This window comes from Vipera ursinii, assembly GCF_947247035.1.
Source record: "Vipera ursinii genome assembly, chromosome: 10".
Classification (NCBI taxonomy): Eukaryota; Metazoa; Chordata; class Lepidosauria; order Squamata; family Viperidae; genus Vipera; species Vipera ursinii.
The window spans coordinates 7614865-7635132 of record NC_139520.1 but is presented as its reverse complement, the minus strand read 5'-3'; the positions used below and the strand labels follow the sequence as shown (position 1 = coordinate 7635132).

Below are 20268 nucleotides of genomic sequence, written 5' to 3'. Positions count from 1 at the left end.
ATTTGAATGCTAGGATGGTTTGGTGAGAGGGAATATACTTAACTGCATGAACACATTTCTTCAAGCAATTGGTTTCTGCTGCTTGGAAAAGATGAGTTACATTGCTGTCACATTGAAGGCCAGTGTTGCTCGTATTTTAATCTAGGAAATTCATAGAAATAAATTCAGGTAACTTTTATTGCTCACTTTCAGAACTTAAAACCCCATTCATTCATGTGAATCTTCCACACTATCACACTGTCGCGTGGTATTCGTTTAAAATATGTTAGCTTCAATATGATTCATTAACCATGCTGCGAACAGACCTGTACCCTAGCTCAGTTGATTGTTCCCTTTAATGTCAAGTATTAGGCATATAATTAAGGTAGACTATTTGGAATAAATTTATCAGCCTCTCTTATAACGATTGCATATTTGTGCTGTATTTAAACACAGTCTTCAGAAAATAAAAGTTGGAAAAAAGTACATTAAAAATCAAGGCAATTTTGTGGAATTCCTATGGGTAAGTTATTCAGCCTTAAAAATAAAAATACTGATATCAACGTAAAAATGGAGTCAAGAAAGTTGTAAGGAATAATTAAGATCCATTTAGGTCATAGTTAAAAGGAAAACTTTTCAGTGTCCCACTATCTGTGGGAAAAAAATGAAGGTGAAAAGAGGTTGGTTTTTGTAGCAAAACAGGGATCTGAAATATACCTTCAAGCAGAAATACTTAAAAGAAATAAAGATGTTAAAAGGCCTTCACAGTTCTGAAAGTTGAATATAATTGAAAGTCTTTGTGGAGCTCTCAAACATGTAGGTAGACCTAAGAATATTTCAAAGCTGTAACCTTTCTACATATAAAGAGTGTGAAAAATAAACAATAATTTTAGGAAAAGAATAGAAAGGCACTTGGCTATAGTATATAGGAGATATTTGGAAACTATTATTTCTGAGAAAGAAGGCAATACAAAACTGCTGGTTAAAAGGGTATTGACACTTTTACAAGTGCCATGTTTTGTGTGCCTTAGAAACTCTTATTTTCAGCTTGTAAACAAGTGCACATAAATAATAAGTACGCATTCACATTTGCTAAAAGATGGCATGTTTTACTCGTACTTATGGAGATTATGCTAACTGTCCTCGGGTTCCTTGAAACATACAGTTTAACCCAGGGGTCGGCAACCTCGGCTCTTTTATGACTCGTGGACTTCAACTCCCAGAATTCCTGAGCCAGCTGTGCTGGCTCAGGAATTCTGGGAGTTGAAGTCCACGAGTCATAAAAGAGCCGAGGTTGCCGACCCCTGGTTTAACCCATGTGCTTCAAACTTGCTTAATACTGTAATTGGGGCTCTTAAATTCTGTTTGTTAAAAGGAATATTACAATCCAGGATGTTGCAGAAGAATCGAAACTTTGCATTGCTTTCTTCACAGATGTTGTTGGAGGGGTATTTTCTTTTTTCCAAGATAGATTTTTCTTTTCTTTTTTTTTTAATCTTCTCCAGTTTCTGTTCGCAGAAGTAGCTGCTTATTTTTGTTTCATGCTTGTTCCAACTACGCTCGTTTTGCCTGCTTTCTTTCCGCCTTCATTTTACTGTTGTTATAGTGCATCAGTGTTTCCCAACTTCGTCAACTTTCAAGTTGGAAAGTGTGGATTTCAACTCCCAGGATTCCCTAGCCAGCTGGGGGAGAACTTGGACAGTTGAAGTTCACACATCACACAATTTGGGGAGTTGGGAAACATCAATGTACATGATCCAGAGGTGAAGATTAGGGGCTGAGAGTCTGTTTTCTTGGGATATTAAAGCCTCTCTTGAGTTGATATTTCTTTATCTAAACAAAGAAACAAAATGACCAAGAGAGGGGGGGAAAGCAGCAGGAGCAGGGGTGATTTCTGACTTCCCACTGGCTTCCCCATTCAGTTTTTCTTGCGGAAATCTAAGAGTATTGGAAATCTCCCTCCCTCCCTCCCTCCCTCCCTCCCTTCCTTCCTTCCTTCCTTCTTTCCTTCCTTCCTTCCTTGCCTTCAGGCAGGTTAGTAGGTCCTTCTGGGTGGGGGAGGGAGCAAAGGATTGTGAGAGTGGCTGGCAAACTGACATAGACTGTTGAAAATGAAGATCATGTGGCCACAGCAGTAGCCAGTCGCACTGAAGCAGTCACAACGTCCTCAAATTCCATTCTCTTGGAAGTCATGGGTCCCATATTTTGTATACATTCTGTAAGCCCATTTAAAGTACCTTGGTTCAAAAATTGTTGCCCCACGATGCACCATTTTGCCCATTTAAAAGTCGCGACAATGAGAGGGTTTGTAGTATATAGATTACACTAGTTTAGGGAAGTAGTGATAAGGGCATGAATTAACATTGCAAGGTCTTTTGGCTCTAAACAGAGTCACATTTGGCACCCCACCTAAATCATAGCCCTTGGCCACTGTCTCCTCCTGTCCATCGAGTAGTAGCCACACGTCTAGGAGGACCAATATCTTGTGGAGCTACTCTTTCAAGAGGAAGTACTAATTCTGTCTAAATATAGTACTAGAGATATCAAGAAACTTTGATGGACAGATAGTAACTCTGAGATATTTTTGGGTTGAACTGCAGCCTGTCACAGTCTGCAGATTCTGAGTCAAGGCACTGTCAGCACCCCAGGTGTAGCCGTGTGTAGTGGGATGTCCCCAGCATACCAATGGTACCATAACCTTTAAGTTGATGGATGATCTACTCAGGTGGCTTTGTCTACATGTTAAAGAAGTGACAAAATCCAAAGTTGTCTCCTCCTCACACCCATCAGCCGGAACTGGCCACCCTAAACTATTGAAAGGCAGTGCCTCCAATCTGTACTTGGGAGGTAATTCTAATTATTTTAATTGACACAACTAATTGACACGGGTTAGAAGGTTCTGTAACTCTAGTGAGCCTAATGTCAGTAGGAATGAGCTTCTAGTAAGACCACACTTGATGTTAACGTCCTAAGGGGAGGAGTGAAGTTCAAAGTAATCCCTCAGGGGCGTGAAAGCATCTGAGAACATGAAGGAAGCCAATGCTCTTAGGACAGGGAACTCCACAATTAAACCTGGAAGAAGGCAAAAGCAAATCACACTTGAACTCTTATCATAAAAACTGTGAGCATGGCTGAGACGTGTGAACACGTTTGTCAGGCAGATGACGAGCTCCTCGGTTAGAATGTGTCGCCCAAGTTAATGAGTACTTTGATACTTCATAAATAGTTCTGGGAATGATGATAGAGTTAGAAGGACAACGTTGCGGTGAGATTTGCGCCTTGCTGGTGGTAGTAATCATTCCTCATTCCTCCCAGAATATTCAAAGATAGAATGAGAGAAAGAAGAAGTTTGGAAAAGATAAAATGGTCAGAGTGGAAACGAAGCACATTAAATGAAAGACAAGAAAATGAGAGACATGCTTTAAGAGCAGAGAAATCCCAGGAAAACTTTCAGCTGATGAGATTAATCTTTGTAGAGGTTTATGCATGCAAATAAGATGGGAGGGACAACACAACTGAAGTGCTTTATAAACAGGGCTACAGAATAACCAGCATTGTACACAGAACCGTGTCCACAAGAAGTGAAGTGTGTGAGACAGTAAGCCAGCTGTCAAACAGAAAAGCATCAGGCACAGATAAAACCTATTGTTTAAAGCTGCAGCCTGCAGGCAAAAAAAAAGGGGGCGGAGGGGGGAATAGCATCTTTTGATTAGAGAATATGGAACAGGATTGCTTAGCAAATGCATTACAAAAGAAAAAAGAAAAGAAACAGTGTATATATCCATAGGGACGCGGTGGCTCAGTGGGTTAGGACGCTGAGCTTGTCGATCAGAAGGTCGGCAGTTTGGCGGGTCGAATCCCGACTGCCGCGTAGCAGAGTGAGCGCCTGTTACTCGTCCCAGCTTCTGCCAACCTAGCAGTTCGAAAGCATGTAAAAATGCAAGTAGAAAAATAGGGACCACTACGGTGGGAAGGAAACAGTGTTCTGTGCGCCTTTGGCGTCTAGTCATGCCGGCCACATGACCACGGAGACGTCCTCGGACAAGCGCTGGCTCTTCGGCTTTGAAACGGAGATGACCGGCCCCTAGAGTCGGAAACGACTAGCATGCATGTGTGGGGGAACCTTTACCTTATATATCCATACCAAAGAAATGAAAGAAAATGGAAATTACTAAATCATGGCTCTTATTCTTTGAAAAACTTTGTTCCAAGAAAACGTTCTGGCTCCTGTCTTGGGGCAGTTGTGGTTTCCACACAGGCCCAGTGTGGTGTTAATTGTGAAGGTATTTGGACTATGAGTGAGGCAACCCAGGTCCAAGTTCACCCCGAGCCATGAAAAAGGCACTCAGTGGCTTTTTTTTTTTGTCTCTCTCAACGATAACTTTCCTCACTGAACGGTCTTAACTACAGGGAGTACCAATTTTTGCAAAGCTCCCTTAAATCGTAAGAGCAGATCAGTTCGTTTTAATGGAAGTATAAGACGTAACACGGTGGAGGGAATTCCAGAATTGACTTTTCACCAAAGAAACAATCTTATCTGAAGCCACCCACTCGCCCGATCTCTGGCAGAAGGTGTCTGAAACTAGATGGGCTTCAGAGATGAAAATCAGCAGTTTCAGTCGTTCTCAAAAATAGTGGTAAGAGTTGCAGTCGAAAACATGCTGCAGAATTGAACATTCTGTCCTAGGCTCAAAAGGCAGCGTCCGTAGGCTTTGCACTTAAAGCAATAATATATGCAGACTCTGCACTTGTACTTTTTTTTTAATGCGTATTCTCTTTGAACATGGTGGAATTTTGAAAGTATCTGTGCGTATGTGGCATTTTATTTCTGTTCTGCATGTTGGGGAATACCCACTGTTCCATTAGGGTTCTGTTAAACGTGCACAGACCGTGTTGATGGCAAAACGTATCATCGCCACAACATCCCTGGTTTACTCCATTAGCCTAATTCTGAACTATAATCATAAGGTTAGTTTCATAAAAAGGTAAAGATCAAGGTTCCCCCGCACATGCGTGCTAGTCGTCTCCGACTCTAGGGGCCGGTGCTCATCTCCGTTTCAAAGCCGAAGAGCCAGCGCTTGTCCGAGGACGTCTCCGTGGTCATGTGGCCGGCATGACTAGACGCCAAAGGCGCACGGAACGCTGTTACCTTCCCACCGTAGTGGTCCCTATTTTTCTACTTGCATTTTTACGTGCTTTCAAACTGCTAGGTTGGCAGAAGCTGGGACGAGTAACAGGCGCTCACTCTGTTACGCGGCACTCGGGATTCGACCCACCAAACTGCCGACCTTCTGATCGACAAGCTCAGCATTCTAACCCACTGAGCCACCGCATCCCTAAGGTTAGTTTCATACCAAAGGCTAAAGATCCCCCTCCCCCAATCCTGTAAAGTTAAAACTAACCAAGCCTAGTGGGTTACTCCTCTGCCGTTGAGAAGTCTGGTTTTTGACTCCTTGTAAAGTTATCAACATTTTTTATTTTCTCCTTTTCCTCTTCTTCACTCCCGAAATATCAAAAGTTCAAAAGAGATTTGCCCAGCCCACGTCTTTGTGATGTGCCTGATAAGGAAGGGGGAGTACCACAAGTGATACCTAACAGACGTTCTCCTTTTATCCGAAGTGTGCCGGGAGTTAACAGTTATTTACTATTTTAAAAATTGTTAATTGCTCTTTAGTTAAAAAAAAGACTGTTGGAAAGAAGAGAAGGAAAGTTCTCAGTGAAAAAAGATTGGGCAATCAGGAAAAAACAATCCTGGCTACTAACTTCTAAGTATTTTTTTTTTTTTGGTTAAGGAAGTTGAATCTAGTGCTGTTTGTTTTATAGTCCATTCAGGCTGGGCTTTGCAGAATGTTCACATAAGCCTTTTAAACAGTACTCCAAATTTTGATTTAGCAATTCAAACATTCCCTGTGACGTTACAATGGAAAGCTATTAGTAGCTGTGTCTACAGAAAGAAACCTGAACAAAAATTTAATATCTAGATTATTCACCAATAATATATATCAATTGAGCGTAGCCTGCGAATTTATTTGTTGACCAAGGGATAAGTGCTCATACAAGTTGAGGACTTTCAAAGTGTTGTGACTCAGGGCCAGCCTGTGGGTCCGACAGCCGGGTCCGATGTATCGGAGGACTCAGATGTGGGGGAGGAGGGAAACGAACCGGCTGATGATGATTTGGAGACTTTGCAGAGTCCTCAGCCGGGAACCTCTTCTCAGCTGTGTGAGCCCGAGAGTGCGGAGGATGATGACCCACAGCTGGCCCTGTTCAAGGACGCCCGACGCAGGAGGCAGACGAGCAGGGACAAACAAAGAAAGGCTATGGGACTCCTCGGGAGGAGGCACAGGGAGACCACGCCCTGAGCTCTCTATAAAAGAAGTGTTTGGGGAGGGGCTGGTTGCTGAAAGCAACTTTTCCGTTTGAGAAGTCAAGCTCTTGTATTCTTGTAACAGTGTAATTAAAACTTGGCAGAAGCCTTTTGGTCTTGGACGCTTTCCAGACTCTTCTTTTGATTAGGGGTGCGAGAAGAGGGCTGGTTCAGAACAGTTTGCTTTCAGCCACCCACCCCTTAATACTACGATGGAGCAGCTTCTTGCCGAGAATGCCCAGCTCAACCAGCAACTCACCTTGCTGGCCACTCAGGTGGCACAACTGCAGGCTCAGGTACATGCTGCCCCCCCACCCAGGAGGAAATGTCAGATAGCTATGCCGGATAAATTTGCTGGTAAACCAGAACTGTTTCCTGCCTTCCTGGGACAATGCCAGCTTTATATCAGCGTGAGAGCAGCTGATTTCCCCACTGACCGAGATAAGGTGGGATTCGTATTGAGCCTTCTGTCGGGAGATGCAGCTCGTTGGGGCACGCCTCTGTTGGCACAGCCTAGCCCTTTGTTGGATAACTTTGGGGGGTTTTGTGACCATATGCGCCTCATGTACGAGGACCCGATTAAGGCGCAGACGGCCACCCGACGCCTGAAAGCTTTGAGGCAGGGTCAGCGCCCTCTACAGGCCTATATCAGCGATTTCCGGCTGCTTAGCCAGGATTCCGCCTGGAATGAGGCTGCGCTCGTGGATGCCTTTCAGGATGGCTTGTCAGAGGAGATGTTGGATGAGCTGGCCCGCGTGGACATTCCCTCAGACCTGAATGGGCTGATCCATCTTTGTCTGCGGATCGATGCCCGGCTGCAGCAGCGTAAGAGTCGCCGTGCCACCCCACAGACCCCTGCCGCCCCTGTTGTGCGTGAGCCCCCAGTCCAGAGGGAGGAGCCAATGGAGCTGGGTGCCGCCAGGTCCCGTCTATCGGTGACGGAAATGGACAGACGACGATCGGAGGGGTTGTGTTTTTACTGTGGGGACCCTGGACATTTGGCTGCTTCTTGCCCGAAGAAGCGTCAGCGGGCGTCAGTGACCAAGCCTGCCCCGAGAAAGTCCCCTGCTTTGCTATCGGGAAACGGCCCGAGCCCGATCTAGACGGTGTGAAAGATCGGGCGACCCACAACATCCACACCGAGCGACGTTGTTCCGACGGTGCCTGTGAACCTCCACGGCATTTGATTTTGGAGGCACGACTGATCCTTCCTGGCAAGCCAGAGGGGATTCCGGTCCATGCCTTAATTGACTCTGGGGCTACCACTAACTTTATGGATTCGGCCTTTAAATGGGCTGTTTCCCAGTGTCCAGTGGATCCGCCCATGCTTGTGGAGACCATCGATGGTCGAGTGCTCCTGTCCGGGCCTATCACGGCCGCCACGCAACCCGTGTGTATGGCCATCAGTACCCATGTGGAGGCCATTCAGTTCTACGTCACTTCGGATCTGCACTTCCCCGTGGTCTTGGGACTGGCGTGGCTCCGGGCGCATGATCCACAGATCTATTGGTCTCAGAACTTGGTCACCTTCCCAAGTTTGCAGTGCGTGGACCACACCCGCCATATCTGTGCCGGCCAGGTGGAGGGTTCCCCAGGGGTTTCCTTGCCTCCCGAACTGTCCGACTTTGCTGACGTGTTCAGCGAGTCAGAGGCGGACCAATTACCCCCGCACAGGCCCTACGACTGCTCCATTGACCTAGTCCCTGATGCGCCTCTCCCAGTGGGGCGTTTGTACTCCATGTCGGAGCCCGAGTTGGCTGCATTGCGGGACTTCCTGACGAAGAACTTGGCTCGTGGTTTCATCCGGCCCTCGTCCTCGCCAGTGTCTGCGCCCGTGCTCTTCGTCAAAAAGAAGTCGGGCGAGTTACGGCTTTGCTGTGACTACCGGAAACTCAACGCTATCACGGTGCGTAACCGCTACCCGCTGCCCCTCATCCCCGAGCTCTTGGACCGACTCCGGGAGGCTAAGATCTTCACGAAACTGGACCTGCGTGGAGCTTACAACCTCGTCAGGGTTCGGCCGGGTGATGAGTGGAAGACGGCGTTTGGTACTCGCTATGGACATTTCGAGTACACGGTGATGCCGTTTGGCCTGACCAACGCCCCCGCTGTGTTTCAGCATTTTATGAATGACATCTTTCGGGATCTGTTGGACCAGTTTGTTGTGATTTACCTGGACGACATCCTGATTTACTCCCCGTCGCGTGAAGCGCATCATCAGCATCTCCGTCAGGTCCTGCAGCGCCTCCGGAAACATCGGCTGTTTGCCAAGTTGGAGAAGTGCCAGTTCTACCAGGTGACCATTGATTTCTTGGGTCACCGCATTTCTCCTGAGGGCATCGCCATGGAACCGAGTAAAGTTGAGTCGTTGCAGAGTTGGCAACCCCCGCGTCGCGTGAAGGATATTCAGCGACTTCTTGGATTTGCCAACTACTATCGGACATTCATCCCTGGCTTTGCTGCCTTGACAGCCCCCCTCACCCGGCTCCTGCAGAAGAAGACTCGGTTCCAGTGGAACGCCCCCGAACAACAGGCGTTCCAAGCTTTGAAGGACGCCTTCATGAAGGAGCCCATCTTGAAGCATCCTGACCCGCAACGGCCGTTTGTCGTGGAGGCGGACGCCTCCGACATTGCCATTGGGGCCGTGTTACTCCAGGCAGCGACGCCCAACGGTACCCTTTTCCCTTGCGCGTATCACTCACGGAAATTGAATCCCTCGGAGCGCAACTATACCATCTGGGAGAAGGAGCTGCTGGCCATCAAGGCGGCGTTCGAGGCTTGGAGGCATCATCTGGAGGGGGCGCGGCATCAAATCGAGGTCCGGACGGACCACAAGAATCTGGAAAGCCTGCAGACCGCTCGGAATTTGAACCAACGCCAGATCCGGTGGTCCCTCTTCTTTGCGAGGTTTGACTTCCGGGTGCGGTACATACCAAGCGGGCACAACCAGAGAGCGGATGCTCTGTCCAGGAAGCCCGAGTACACCCGAGTGGAAGACAAGCTTCCGCCCAGGACCGTGATCCCCGTCGAGTCTTTTGCTGCGGTGCGGGAGCCGGTGGATATACGGGCTCGGATCCGGGAGGCGCAGCAGCAGGAGGCGTGGGTGGCTCAGCGGAAGGAAGAGGTGGGGCCAGATTCGCCTTGGTCGGTCACGGATGGACTCCTGTATTATCGTGACCGGCTCTATGTTCCAGGAGGGCCACTCAGGGGACTCGTCCTCAGCCAATGTCATGATAACCCGGCTGCGGGGCATTTTGGCCTGTTCAAGACTCTGAACCTGGTCTCCCGTACATTCTGGTGGCCCCGAGTCCGACACGATGTCCAGTCTTATGTCACCTCCTGCGTCCCATGCAGGCAGGCCAAGTCAGCGACAGGGGCCCCGCCTGGTTTACTGCAGCCTTTGCCAACGCCCAAGAGACCCTGGGGGGCTGTGTCCATGGACTTTCTGACGGATCTACCCCCATCCTCCGGCTTCACAACAGTGTTTGTGGTGGTGGACATGTTGACCAAGATGGCGCACTTCATCCCCTGTCGCGGCTTACCGTCAGCTCGCGCCACTAGTCGCATGTTCATCCAACAGGTGTTCCGGCTGCACGGCCTTCCCGATAGAGTCGTCTCCGATAGGGGGGCCCAGTTTACAGCCCGCTTCTGGCAGGAGTTGATGCGGGCGTTGGACATTAAGGTTTGCCTCTCGTCCGCGCATCATCCTCAGACCGACGGGGGTACCGAGAAGGTCATCGGCATTTTGGAGCAGTATCTGCGCTGCTACGTTAACCTGCAGCAGGACAATTGGGTGGACTATTTGGCCATAGCCGAGTTTGCCTTTAACAACTCGCAGCACACCTCCACGCAGATGACACCGTTCTTGGCCAATGTGGGTTATCACCCTCGGTTTTTCCCCCTTTCTCCCGTGGACTCACCGGAGCCGGCAGCGAACGAATTCATGGCGGAGTTACAGGCGATCCATCGGTTGGTGCGACGGCAGCTGGAGAAGGCCAAGGCCGACTACAAGAGGTTCGCCGATCGGTCGAGAAGGGATACGCCTCCATTATCGGTGGGGGATCGGGTCTGGCTGTCCACCAGGAACCTACCATCCACTCGGCCGGCGAGGAAGCTGGACCACCGTTACCTTGGACCGTTCCCAGTCGAGGCCGTCATCAACCCGGTCGCCTATCGTTTAACTCTGCCACGTTCCCTGCGCGTGCACCCCGTCTTCCATCGGTCCTTGTTGGTCCCCGAACAACCGGCTTGTCCACTTCGCCAAGCGGAACCTCCCCCATCAGGACCTCGTGATGGCGACAGCACCCCCGAGTACGAGGTCGCCAGCATCAGGGATTCCCGCTGGCTGAAAGGTCGCTTCCAGTACCTGATCGAGTGGAAAGGGTACGGGCCGGAGGACTTCACATGGGAAGACGCGACCGCCGTTCATGCCCCTGCGTTGGTGACTGCGTTTCACGAACAGTTCCCATCCCGACCGCATCCGGATCGGCAGACCCGGAGGAAGGGCCCTGCGGTGCGGGATAGTGTTGTGACTCAGGGCCAGCCTGTGGGTCCGACAGCCGGGTCCGATGTATCGGAGGACTCAGATGTGGGGGAGGAGGGAAACGAACCGGCTGATGATGATTTGGAGACTTTGCAGAGTCCTCAGCCGGGAACCTCTTCTCAGCTGTGTGAGCCCGAGAGTGCGGAGGATGATGACCCACAGCTGGCCCTGTTCAAGGACGCCCGACGCAGGAGGCAGACGAGCAGGGACAAACAAAGAAAGGCTATGGGACTCCTCGGGAGGAGGCACAGGGAGACCACGCCCTGAGCTCTCTATAAAAGAAGTGTTTGGGGAGGGGCTGGTTGCTGAAAGCAACTTTTCCGTTTGAGAAGTCAAGCTCTTGTATTCTTGTAACAGTGTAATTAAAACTTGGCAGAAGCCTTTTGGTCTTGGACGCTTTCCAGACTCTTCTTTTGATTAGGGGTGCGAGAAGAGGGCTGGTTCAGAACACAAAGTGCCTACATATGTCTTAGAAAAATAAACATTTTAAAGTATGTAGATATTAAGAAATCAAAACATTTACACATAGCTATATTTGTTCACCTAGCGCAGACATGTCAAACACAAGGCCCGGGGGCCGGATCCGGCCCGCGAAGTGGTTTCATGCGGCCCGCGAAGCCATCCTGAAAACAGTGAGGGAACGGCCTCCACTGCCTTGGCCCTGGCCCAGAGACCCTCCTTCTGCCAGAGATCCTCAGATCTGTCCCACTCCTGCCCAGGCCCCCATAGGCACCCTTGATGCCAACGATGTAGAGCTGGCCACGCCTACCCAGTAGGCCATACGCACTCTAGCCACGCCCACCCAGTAGGCCACACCCACCCAGGCCACACCCACCCAGCCCCGAGGGCAACCGCAATGCTGATGCGACCCTCGATGAAATTGAGTTTGACACCCCTGACCTAGTGTTTCTTTTAATTCAGTTCCTTGTTAGTGGCAAACATACTGACATTTTAAAGTTGCGATAAAACATTGAGTCACGAAACATTGGCTTTTGATTTTAAAGCCACAATTCAGTTTTCCTAGATTCCTATGAAGCGGAGTTTCTTATATTTCATCATGTCTGCGTTTCCTAGCTGAGTTCACCTGACATTTTTGTATCATGGCTCCATCATCTCTGATCATGGTTGAAATGGACCGAGTTAAACGTATGCTGAGTAGTAGCCAGTTCTTTGAAACCTCGACATTTCACTTGGCTAAAGTTTCCAATATCAATCAAAAGTGCCTCGGCAAGTATTTAACTCTTCAAAATTGGTTCCGTTTAGGAAAAACTTCAGAAATGTGAAAGATCTCTCTCATAACTATTGGTTTTGAGCAATTGATACTGTTTCGAACAGTTTGTTTCTTTATGCCGGCAGACTTTGTCAGAACAACCCTGGTTTAGCAAGCCTGAGAGAGCTCCTTTAGTGTTCACGATAGAATGGCTCGAAGCAAAAATGCCCAGTATATCAAGATTAGAAATCTTGAGTGGGAACAATTTTGTAGCTGACCATTCAACCCCACCCCCCACCCCCCAGATACTTTGCTGAAGCACAGCAGACTCTCTGCAATCATTTTGCAATGCCCTGCCGTGCTTTTGGCCAGCTTTGTTGAACGGGCTATATACCCACTAGCAGTTGTAAACAGCTTCTTTCAGTTCTAAACATAACTAACTAAAATGGTACAGAGATGTGCAGGTGTTTGCAACAAAATAAACACAGTACGTTGCCTACAACCTACTGTTTTTACTTGGCCAGATCATATCCTTCTTTTAAATGAAGGACTTTCCTTTTAAAATGTTACGCGAGCGCGTTGCTTTTAGACCTAAACCTATGTATCTTTGATATGTACAGTCCATTAGTTAGATATCTAAAAGAATCAGTTCAGTGATCTAAGGAATGTTTTTTGTTTGATTTGCATAACTCAGTGTATCAGTTTCAATTTAATTATCACTTTCTCAGTAGTACAGCAGCCAATCATCACCGATTTCTCTAATCTTGGGCACAAGAAATATTAATAGCAGTAAAGCCACAGGGATGCCATACCTAGTTATATTAAGAACAGGGCCTCCTCTATGAAAACAACCTGGTTTGACATCGTAGTTATTGGCAAATCCATTTTGTACCTTTGTTCTATCACCTCTGTTTAGTTTTTATTGACTTTTTTGACCTTTTGTATGTTCCATTCTCCTTTTGCTGATATTTCACAGGAAGAAGCAGTGGTGAATATTACGTATTACTATTAATACAGCTACTATATCTGTACCAGTGCTCTTTTTTACACTAGTTTACAAAGCAGATCTTGGATCATCTTTCATATTTCATGCCCTAGCAGCCCAGATGACAACAAACCCCCCCCCCCCCCCGCTCCCCTGCTTTCTTTTTAAAGATATATTTGAAATCCTCCTTGATTTTCCATCTTCTGCAGTTTGGAAAAGGGTGAATGATTGACTAGTTCCCTGATTAGGGAAGAAATACGTTAGTAATTCTACTTTTAAATAAGGAGTACATTGCTTAATTTTAGAAGTTAAGTTTAAATAATAATAATAAAGTTGGAAGGGACCTTGGAGGTCATCTAGTCCAACCCCCTGCTCAGGCAGGAAACCTTATACCATTTCTTGAAAACTTCCAGTGTTGGAGCATTCACCACTTCTGGAGGCAGGTTGTTCCACTGGTTAATTGTTCTAACTGTCAGGAAGTTTCTCCTTAGTTCTAGGTTGCTTCTCTCCTTGATTAGTTTCCATCCATTGCTTCTTGTCCTGCTTTCAGGTGCTTTGGAGAATAGCTTGGCTCCCTCTTCTTTGTGGCAGCCCCTGAGAGACTGGAACACTGCTATCATGTCATCCCTCACCCTTCTCTTCGTTAAACTATACATACCCAATTCCAGCAACCGTTCCTTATATGTTTTAGCCTCCAGTCCCCCAATCATCTTTGTTGCTCTTCTCTGTACCCTTTCTAGAGTCTCGACATCTTAAACCAGACAACTATGAAAGCAAGCTGTAGCAGTTTAGAATCTATTGAGGGAAAAGTCGATCTTGTACAGATTCAGTAGTAGATTATTGATAGCTAGTGTCTTCTTATGTTCTGGAAGAAGGGTTAATCCGTTCATTAGCAGTAGTCTTTCCATTACTTCAGAAATAGGAGTCTTATAACCTAGTCCTAAATATTTTGGAATAATACAGAATGTTTTCTCCATAGTATTTATTGTTCCCATAGCGTGAAATGTTCTTCTGTAATGGTTGTTCCTGCTAACTATCAGAATTTGAATGCAAGTTCACTGCTCATGCCACATTGTGTTTACACTCTTTCTATAAAAATGGACTTGAAATGTTTAGCTGTCTCCTTTGCTAAGATTGCATTAGGCACTTTCTCAGGTTATCACAATACAATGTGCTTAAATCCTAGCTTGTTAGCTAATCTTTTTATTTTTAATATTTATCTTTCCTGCAATAAGAATCCTGCGTAGCTGGTAGTAACTTGATGTTCCATTAACACATGTTTAAGGTGTGTATAATGACAATACTGCAATTCATATTGGATCTTTGTAGAGGGATAGTAAAACTGAATGAAAGGAATTCCGCAGATAGTTCACTTTGGTATGCTTGACAAAGGGCTTAAATGCTTCTGGAAAGTTATGAGTTAGGTCATGCAGAGTGTCGTGCGTGGAGATAGTGCAGGTATATGAAATATGTCACACTTTTGTAGTAGAGTTTTAGCCATAACTCTGCCTCTTCATGCGTATTAGAGTCTGGGGAAAAAAAACAGTTGATGCAAATTTTTTCTATTTTTTTTCCTTGGTCCTTCACATCTGCTTTCTCCTTGCTGATAATTAGTCTGATATGTGTTAATATAAAACTATTATAATTGAATTATTTTAAAACAAAATAACATTTTAACGTGGAAAAGACAGTCTGTTTTCGCTTTGTTTAAAACACTTCACAGCTTCATTGTTACATTCATAGGGCTACCTCCAAAAAACATTGAAAGGGAGGATAGAAAAATATTCTATGAATATATATTGAAATATATGCACTTCTTGGTTTTAGCACATCTTCATTGCCGCCTCTAGACTGGCCTCTACCCACACAATATGGGCAATACGAACTGAAAATAGAAGTACAGCCAAAGACCCATCACAGAGCACATTACGAGACGGAAGGCAGCAGAGGAGCAGTAAAAGCATCTACTGGTGGACATCCTGTAGTCAAGGTAAGAGATGCTAATATGTGCCTTTTCTGTGAACCACGTTTTCCCCTGTTGTAATGGTATGTGTGAATGGCCTTGGGGTGGGGGTGGGGGCAGGATGAGGACTCTGCAGCCTAAGCAAATGGTCTTTCGCCTGTCTCCAAGGTCATCCCCAAATATCTTTATACCTACACGTTCTTGGTTATAATAAAAATAATTCTCTACAGGAATGAGCAGTGTTTGGATAGAATTGTGTCAGAACTCTGACGAGTGCTGGCTTATTATTCACAAGCAGGTAGGACTGCTAATTGCCCTTAACTTGCTGTTTCTGTTATTAGCCTTCATTTAAAATAACTTGCATTTTCTAGGAACATAGTCAGATCCCCTTGATTGTTGCTCACAGTATCAGAAGATATGGTTTACTTATTGATAATTTATGGCTTGCTTAGAAATGACAAGAAATTTGGATATAACACTAAGCTGAAGTCATTCTCGCTCACGGTAGTATATCCCTGCTATGCATGAAAACCAGAATTCTGATTTGTGCATGTTTTGTGTAGGCATTAGAAGACTTGTATTGTCACTGCAATGCAAATGGTGGATGTTTCCAGGAGCAAGTGCACTTTTATTACTGTGATACTTTCCCTTGTTCCAACATGTGATAGAGAAATGGAAAAATAGCATGATTATAGTCTGCACACAAATGGTATTTAGCAATAGGGTGCTGGCTTTTGATTGGAGAAGCAGTAGGCAACACATTTATTGCCTTTCTACTTATGTGTGTTAATAGGAGGTTGAATATTTTTTCATAATGCTTAAGTAAGACATTAGGTATAAACTAGAGTGTAAAGCACATGGTCTCTTGAGCGTAAAACGAGGTAAGTAGGTGAATGCCAAACAAATACTTAGTTTGTATGTGCTAAACATTAACATGGTATGTAATATTTAGGCAAACATTAAAATAGCTACTGATTGCAGACAGTATTTTTCTACACGGTGCATAGTTTTCGTGTAGGCGTGGGCTTTTAGACATACTGCACTGAATTTGTTAGGTTTAATACATAATCCAATACAACTTTACAGTACTTGGAAATAAGTTCAGTTCTGTTCAATGGAATTTATTTCCTTATCCATGAGCTTGGGATTGTGTCCATATCTGAGCTACATTGTTATATAATAACTGAAAGAAATTAGAAAATCAAATCTTGCTTCTTTTATTAGAGTATTAAAATTTTAATATATTAAAAATGATTTATCTTGGATCTTGACAATAAATGCTCTTTTAGCATGAGCACCTTAGTGCTTCATAGTTAACATTGCCATTTAATTCAAATCATTATTATATTGCTTAAAACAATTTTGCTGAACCTTTATCATCATGCAGTAAATGATTATTAAAGTTTGTAGTTGGACTGGAGTATTTTCAGCCTGAAGACTCACGTGAAGACCAATGTTTACATCTTATATACAGTATATATTTTTCCCCATTTCTACTTTTGATGGAAAACTGAGTTATGGTAGTTTGTTTAGAAGGAAGTTGGGACATGCAACACTGCAAGTCACATTTATATATACATGCATTAATTTTATAAAACAGGGCAGTTCATTTACAAGTGAAATTATTGAATCAACCGTTTCAAGGATTTTCTTTTTCATAAGAACGAAAAAGCTACTTAAATTTTGTGATATTAGGTAAAATAAACAATGTTTGTAGAACTTTTTATATAGCAATATTGGTTATTATTTTGCTGTTTTTGTTGGAAATCTGAAGAGATCGGGGCATCTGCCTGAATCTTGCAAGATTTCAGGTGGGAATACCGTAATTATGAGATGTAGTGGTTTTGCAAGGTTTATACAATAAACTGAACTTCATATGTAACAGGTGCTTCACGTGTGCAGGTGTGTGTATGTATACATATATTGTTCAAAAGAAATAGGTTTAGAATTGAGGGAGAGAAATTGCATGTCAATAGTGTGTTTTTCTGCATTGAAAATCTTTGATTTTGAAAATGAAAATTTTCTTTGGGGGGAACCGGTAATATTGCAGGGACTGCTAAGTAATTGATAGACATGAATGGTTTTTTCCTGGAGCAGTTGATCAAACTTTCATAGAGCTATAGTTATAATGGAGACCTTTAATGATCTAATATCAGAAGTTATAACTTTATAAATGGAATATCTAACAAATGTATAGGAAATATTGCTGAAAAGGGAAAGAAGATATGGTATCTTGAATTTAATCCTGGTTGATAGGTTGATTGATGATATCTAACTGTCAGAAACATTAAAGGCCATGTTGTGAGAAGTTCAAAATACAGAGAGTGTTGGATATTCAAAACTTCGGGTATCTGTTAACAAAAGTACAAGAAAATTTTAAATAAAACCATTGGTGAGAAATTCTGAAGGTATCATGAAAATTGAAATATGTGAAGGTACAGCTGCACACCATTCCCATGAGAAAGTAAAATTGAGGATGTTTAAAGAAGCCAGTATATGATAGCTTAGCAAGGACTATTGAGCTGGTGGAACTTAAAAGGGCCTTCGTGACATTAAGGAAAGTCAAAAAACCATGGAAGAAAAAAAACAACACTCAGGTATTGTAGGAAATGACTAGGTTGAGCCTGAGGTTGGGGTCAAATGCATCATCAGTTTGGCATCTCTAGGTCCTAAGTCCAGCCCTTCTTGAAGTCCGTTCTTATCTGGCGCCAATTTGCCTCGACCATCAGATTCTTACATATATGTAGCATGAAATAAACTTGTAGTTCCTGACTTCTTGACAAATATTTTCCAAATAAAAATATTAGAAAAGACCAAAGCTCGACATGAACAATAGTTGTGAACGAGAGGAAGATGATGCTCAAAAAAAGGTAATTTGATGTTAACTGTGGCAAAGAGAAGCTTTGCCAGCCTAAAGAATGATTTGTTCCCATTATAAGCAAAGAGATGATTTCATTTCTCTTAAGAGTTTGATTATACACTTAGGTACTAAAAAGAGCTTGCAGGTATTATTTCACAAGCGTTATCTATAATGTATGAGAAACATTGGAGAATAAGTTATGTCTCCAGCTTCAAAAATGGGAGAAGTATGAATGTGGGAAATTTTTAGAAAGCCTGCAAAAATGGCAGCATTTTAGAATTACGATGCCAATGTTCATGTGTGAATCATTTTATTGGTTCCAAGAATTAAAGGTTTCTTAGAAAAAAATATTCCAGGCCAGGGCTCTGGTCTCAGATAATGAGAATGGCTTAGAGTAGTTTTTCAATATTGTACTAGCAAAGCATTTAACAACCTCTTTTTTTTTTTTTTTTTTAAAAAGGGGGCCTTCTTACAGGTAGTCCTTGACTTACTTCATTTAATGACCATTCGAAGTTACAACGGCACTGAAAAAAGTGACGTATGACTGTTTTTCACACTTATGACCATTGCAGCATCCCCATAGTCACATACTCAAATTTCAGATGCTTGGCAACTGGCAGATGTTTATGACAATTGCAGAGTCCCAAGTTCATGTGGCTCCCCTTTTGCAACCTTCCGACAAGCAGAATTAATGGGGAAGCCAGATTCCCTTAACAAGCATGTTACTATCTTAACAACTGCAGTGATTCATTTAACAACTGCGGCAAAAAAGGTCACAAAACAGGGCAAAAGTCACGTAATAACTGTCTCGCTCAGCAACAGAAATTTTGGACACAATTGTGATTGCAACTTGAGGACTACCTGTATTGATTAGGGCAGGGGTCGGCAACCTCGGCTCTTTTATGACTCGTGGACTTCAACTCCCAGAATTCCTGAGCCAGCATAGCTGGCTCAGGAATTCTGGGAGTTGAAGTCCACGAGTCATAAAAGAGCCGAGGTTGCCGACCCCTGGATTAGGGGGTTAAGTTTGCTAGAGTAGATGGAGCAATGGATGAGAAAGCAACTGTACTAAACATCTGCTCATTAATTGATCTATGTCAATCTTCCCTGTGCATTAAAATAGATAATGTGTCAGAGGATGTGGATGAGCTGCTTATCAAATGTGCATACAACACAGAAAGGCTTATCAACGCTATTTGAAAACAGACCCACATTTTTAAAGGCTTTTGAAGGTGGGAAAAAGAGTTGCAACACACAAGATAAAATTCAACAGAGGAAAAAAAAGCTGGGTTTTAGATTACAAGAAATTAAAGGTGCAAGTAGACAATAAACAAGAAGTCTACCTAGACCCGTACCAATCGGGTTTCAGGCCCGGGTACAGCACGGAGACGGCATTGGTCGCGCTGGTGAATGATCTCTGGCGGGCTCGGGACAGGGGTTGTTCCTCTGTCCTAGTCCTTTTAGACCTCTCAGCGGCTTTTGATACCATCGACCATGGTATCCTGCTGCGACGTCTCAGGGGGTTAGGAGTGGGAGGCACGGTTCTCCAGTGGTTCTCCTCTTACCTCCTGGGACGTTCGCAGTCGGTGTTGGCAGGGGGGCAGAGATCGACCCTGAGACCTCTCATTTGTGGAGTTCCTCAGGGATCGGTTCTCTCGCCTCTCCTGTTCAACATCTATATGAAGCCGCTGGGTGAGATCATTCGTGGTTTTGGAGTTGGGTATCACCAATATGCTGATGATACCCAACTTTTTATTTCTACCCCAAACCACCCCAGCGATGCCCTCGACGTGATGTCCCGTTGCCTGGAGGCGGTCCGGGTCTGGATGGGGAGGAACAGGCTTCGACTCAACCCTGACAAGACTGAGTGGCTGTTCGTGCCGGCATCCCGGGAAATTCCAATTATCCCATCATTGGCCATGGGGGGTGAGCTATTACCCCCCGTAGATAGGGCCCGCAACTTGGGGGTCCTTCTAGATTCACAGCTCTCTTTGGAAGAGCATATTGGAGCTGTGACTAGGGGTCCTTTGCCCAGGTTCGCCTGGTGCACCAGTTGCAGCCCTATCTAGACCGGGATGCCTTGCGCACAGTCACTCATGCGCTCGTGACCTCTCGTCTAGACTACTGTAATGCTCTCTACATGGGGCTGCCCTTGAGGTCCACCCGGAGACTCCAGCTGGTGCAGAATGCAGCCGCGCGAGTCGTCTTGGGAGTTTCCCGATACTCCCATGTTACACCTCTGCTCCGCGAGCTGCATTGGCTACCGGTTGCTCTCCGGGTGAGGTTCAAGGTGTTAGTTATGACGTACAAAGCCCTTCATGGCATGGGTCCGGATTACCTACGGCAACACCTGCGACCGGC

At 45.1% G+C, this 20268-nt stretch overlaps 1 protein-coding gene across 1 annotated transcript in view; it reads left to right on the top strand.

The window, feature by feature from the left end:
* Window positions 1–20268, top strand: part of NFATC3 (nuclear factor of activated T cells 3) — a 64920-nt gene that overhangs the window by 14058 nt on the left and 30594 nt on the right. Inside the window, exon 3 of the mRNA XM_083370321.1 lies at window positions 14912–15074. Coding sequence (XP_083226447.1) covers window positions 14912–15074 — 163 coding nt within the window. The remainder of the gene's footprint in view (window positions 1–14911; window positions 15075–20268) is intronic.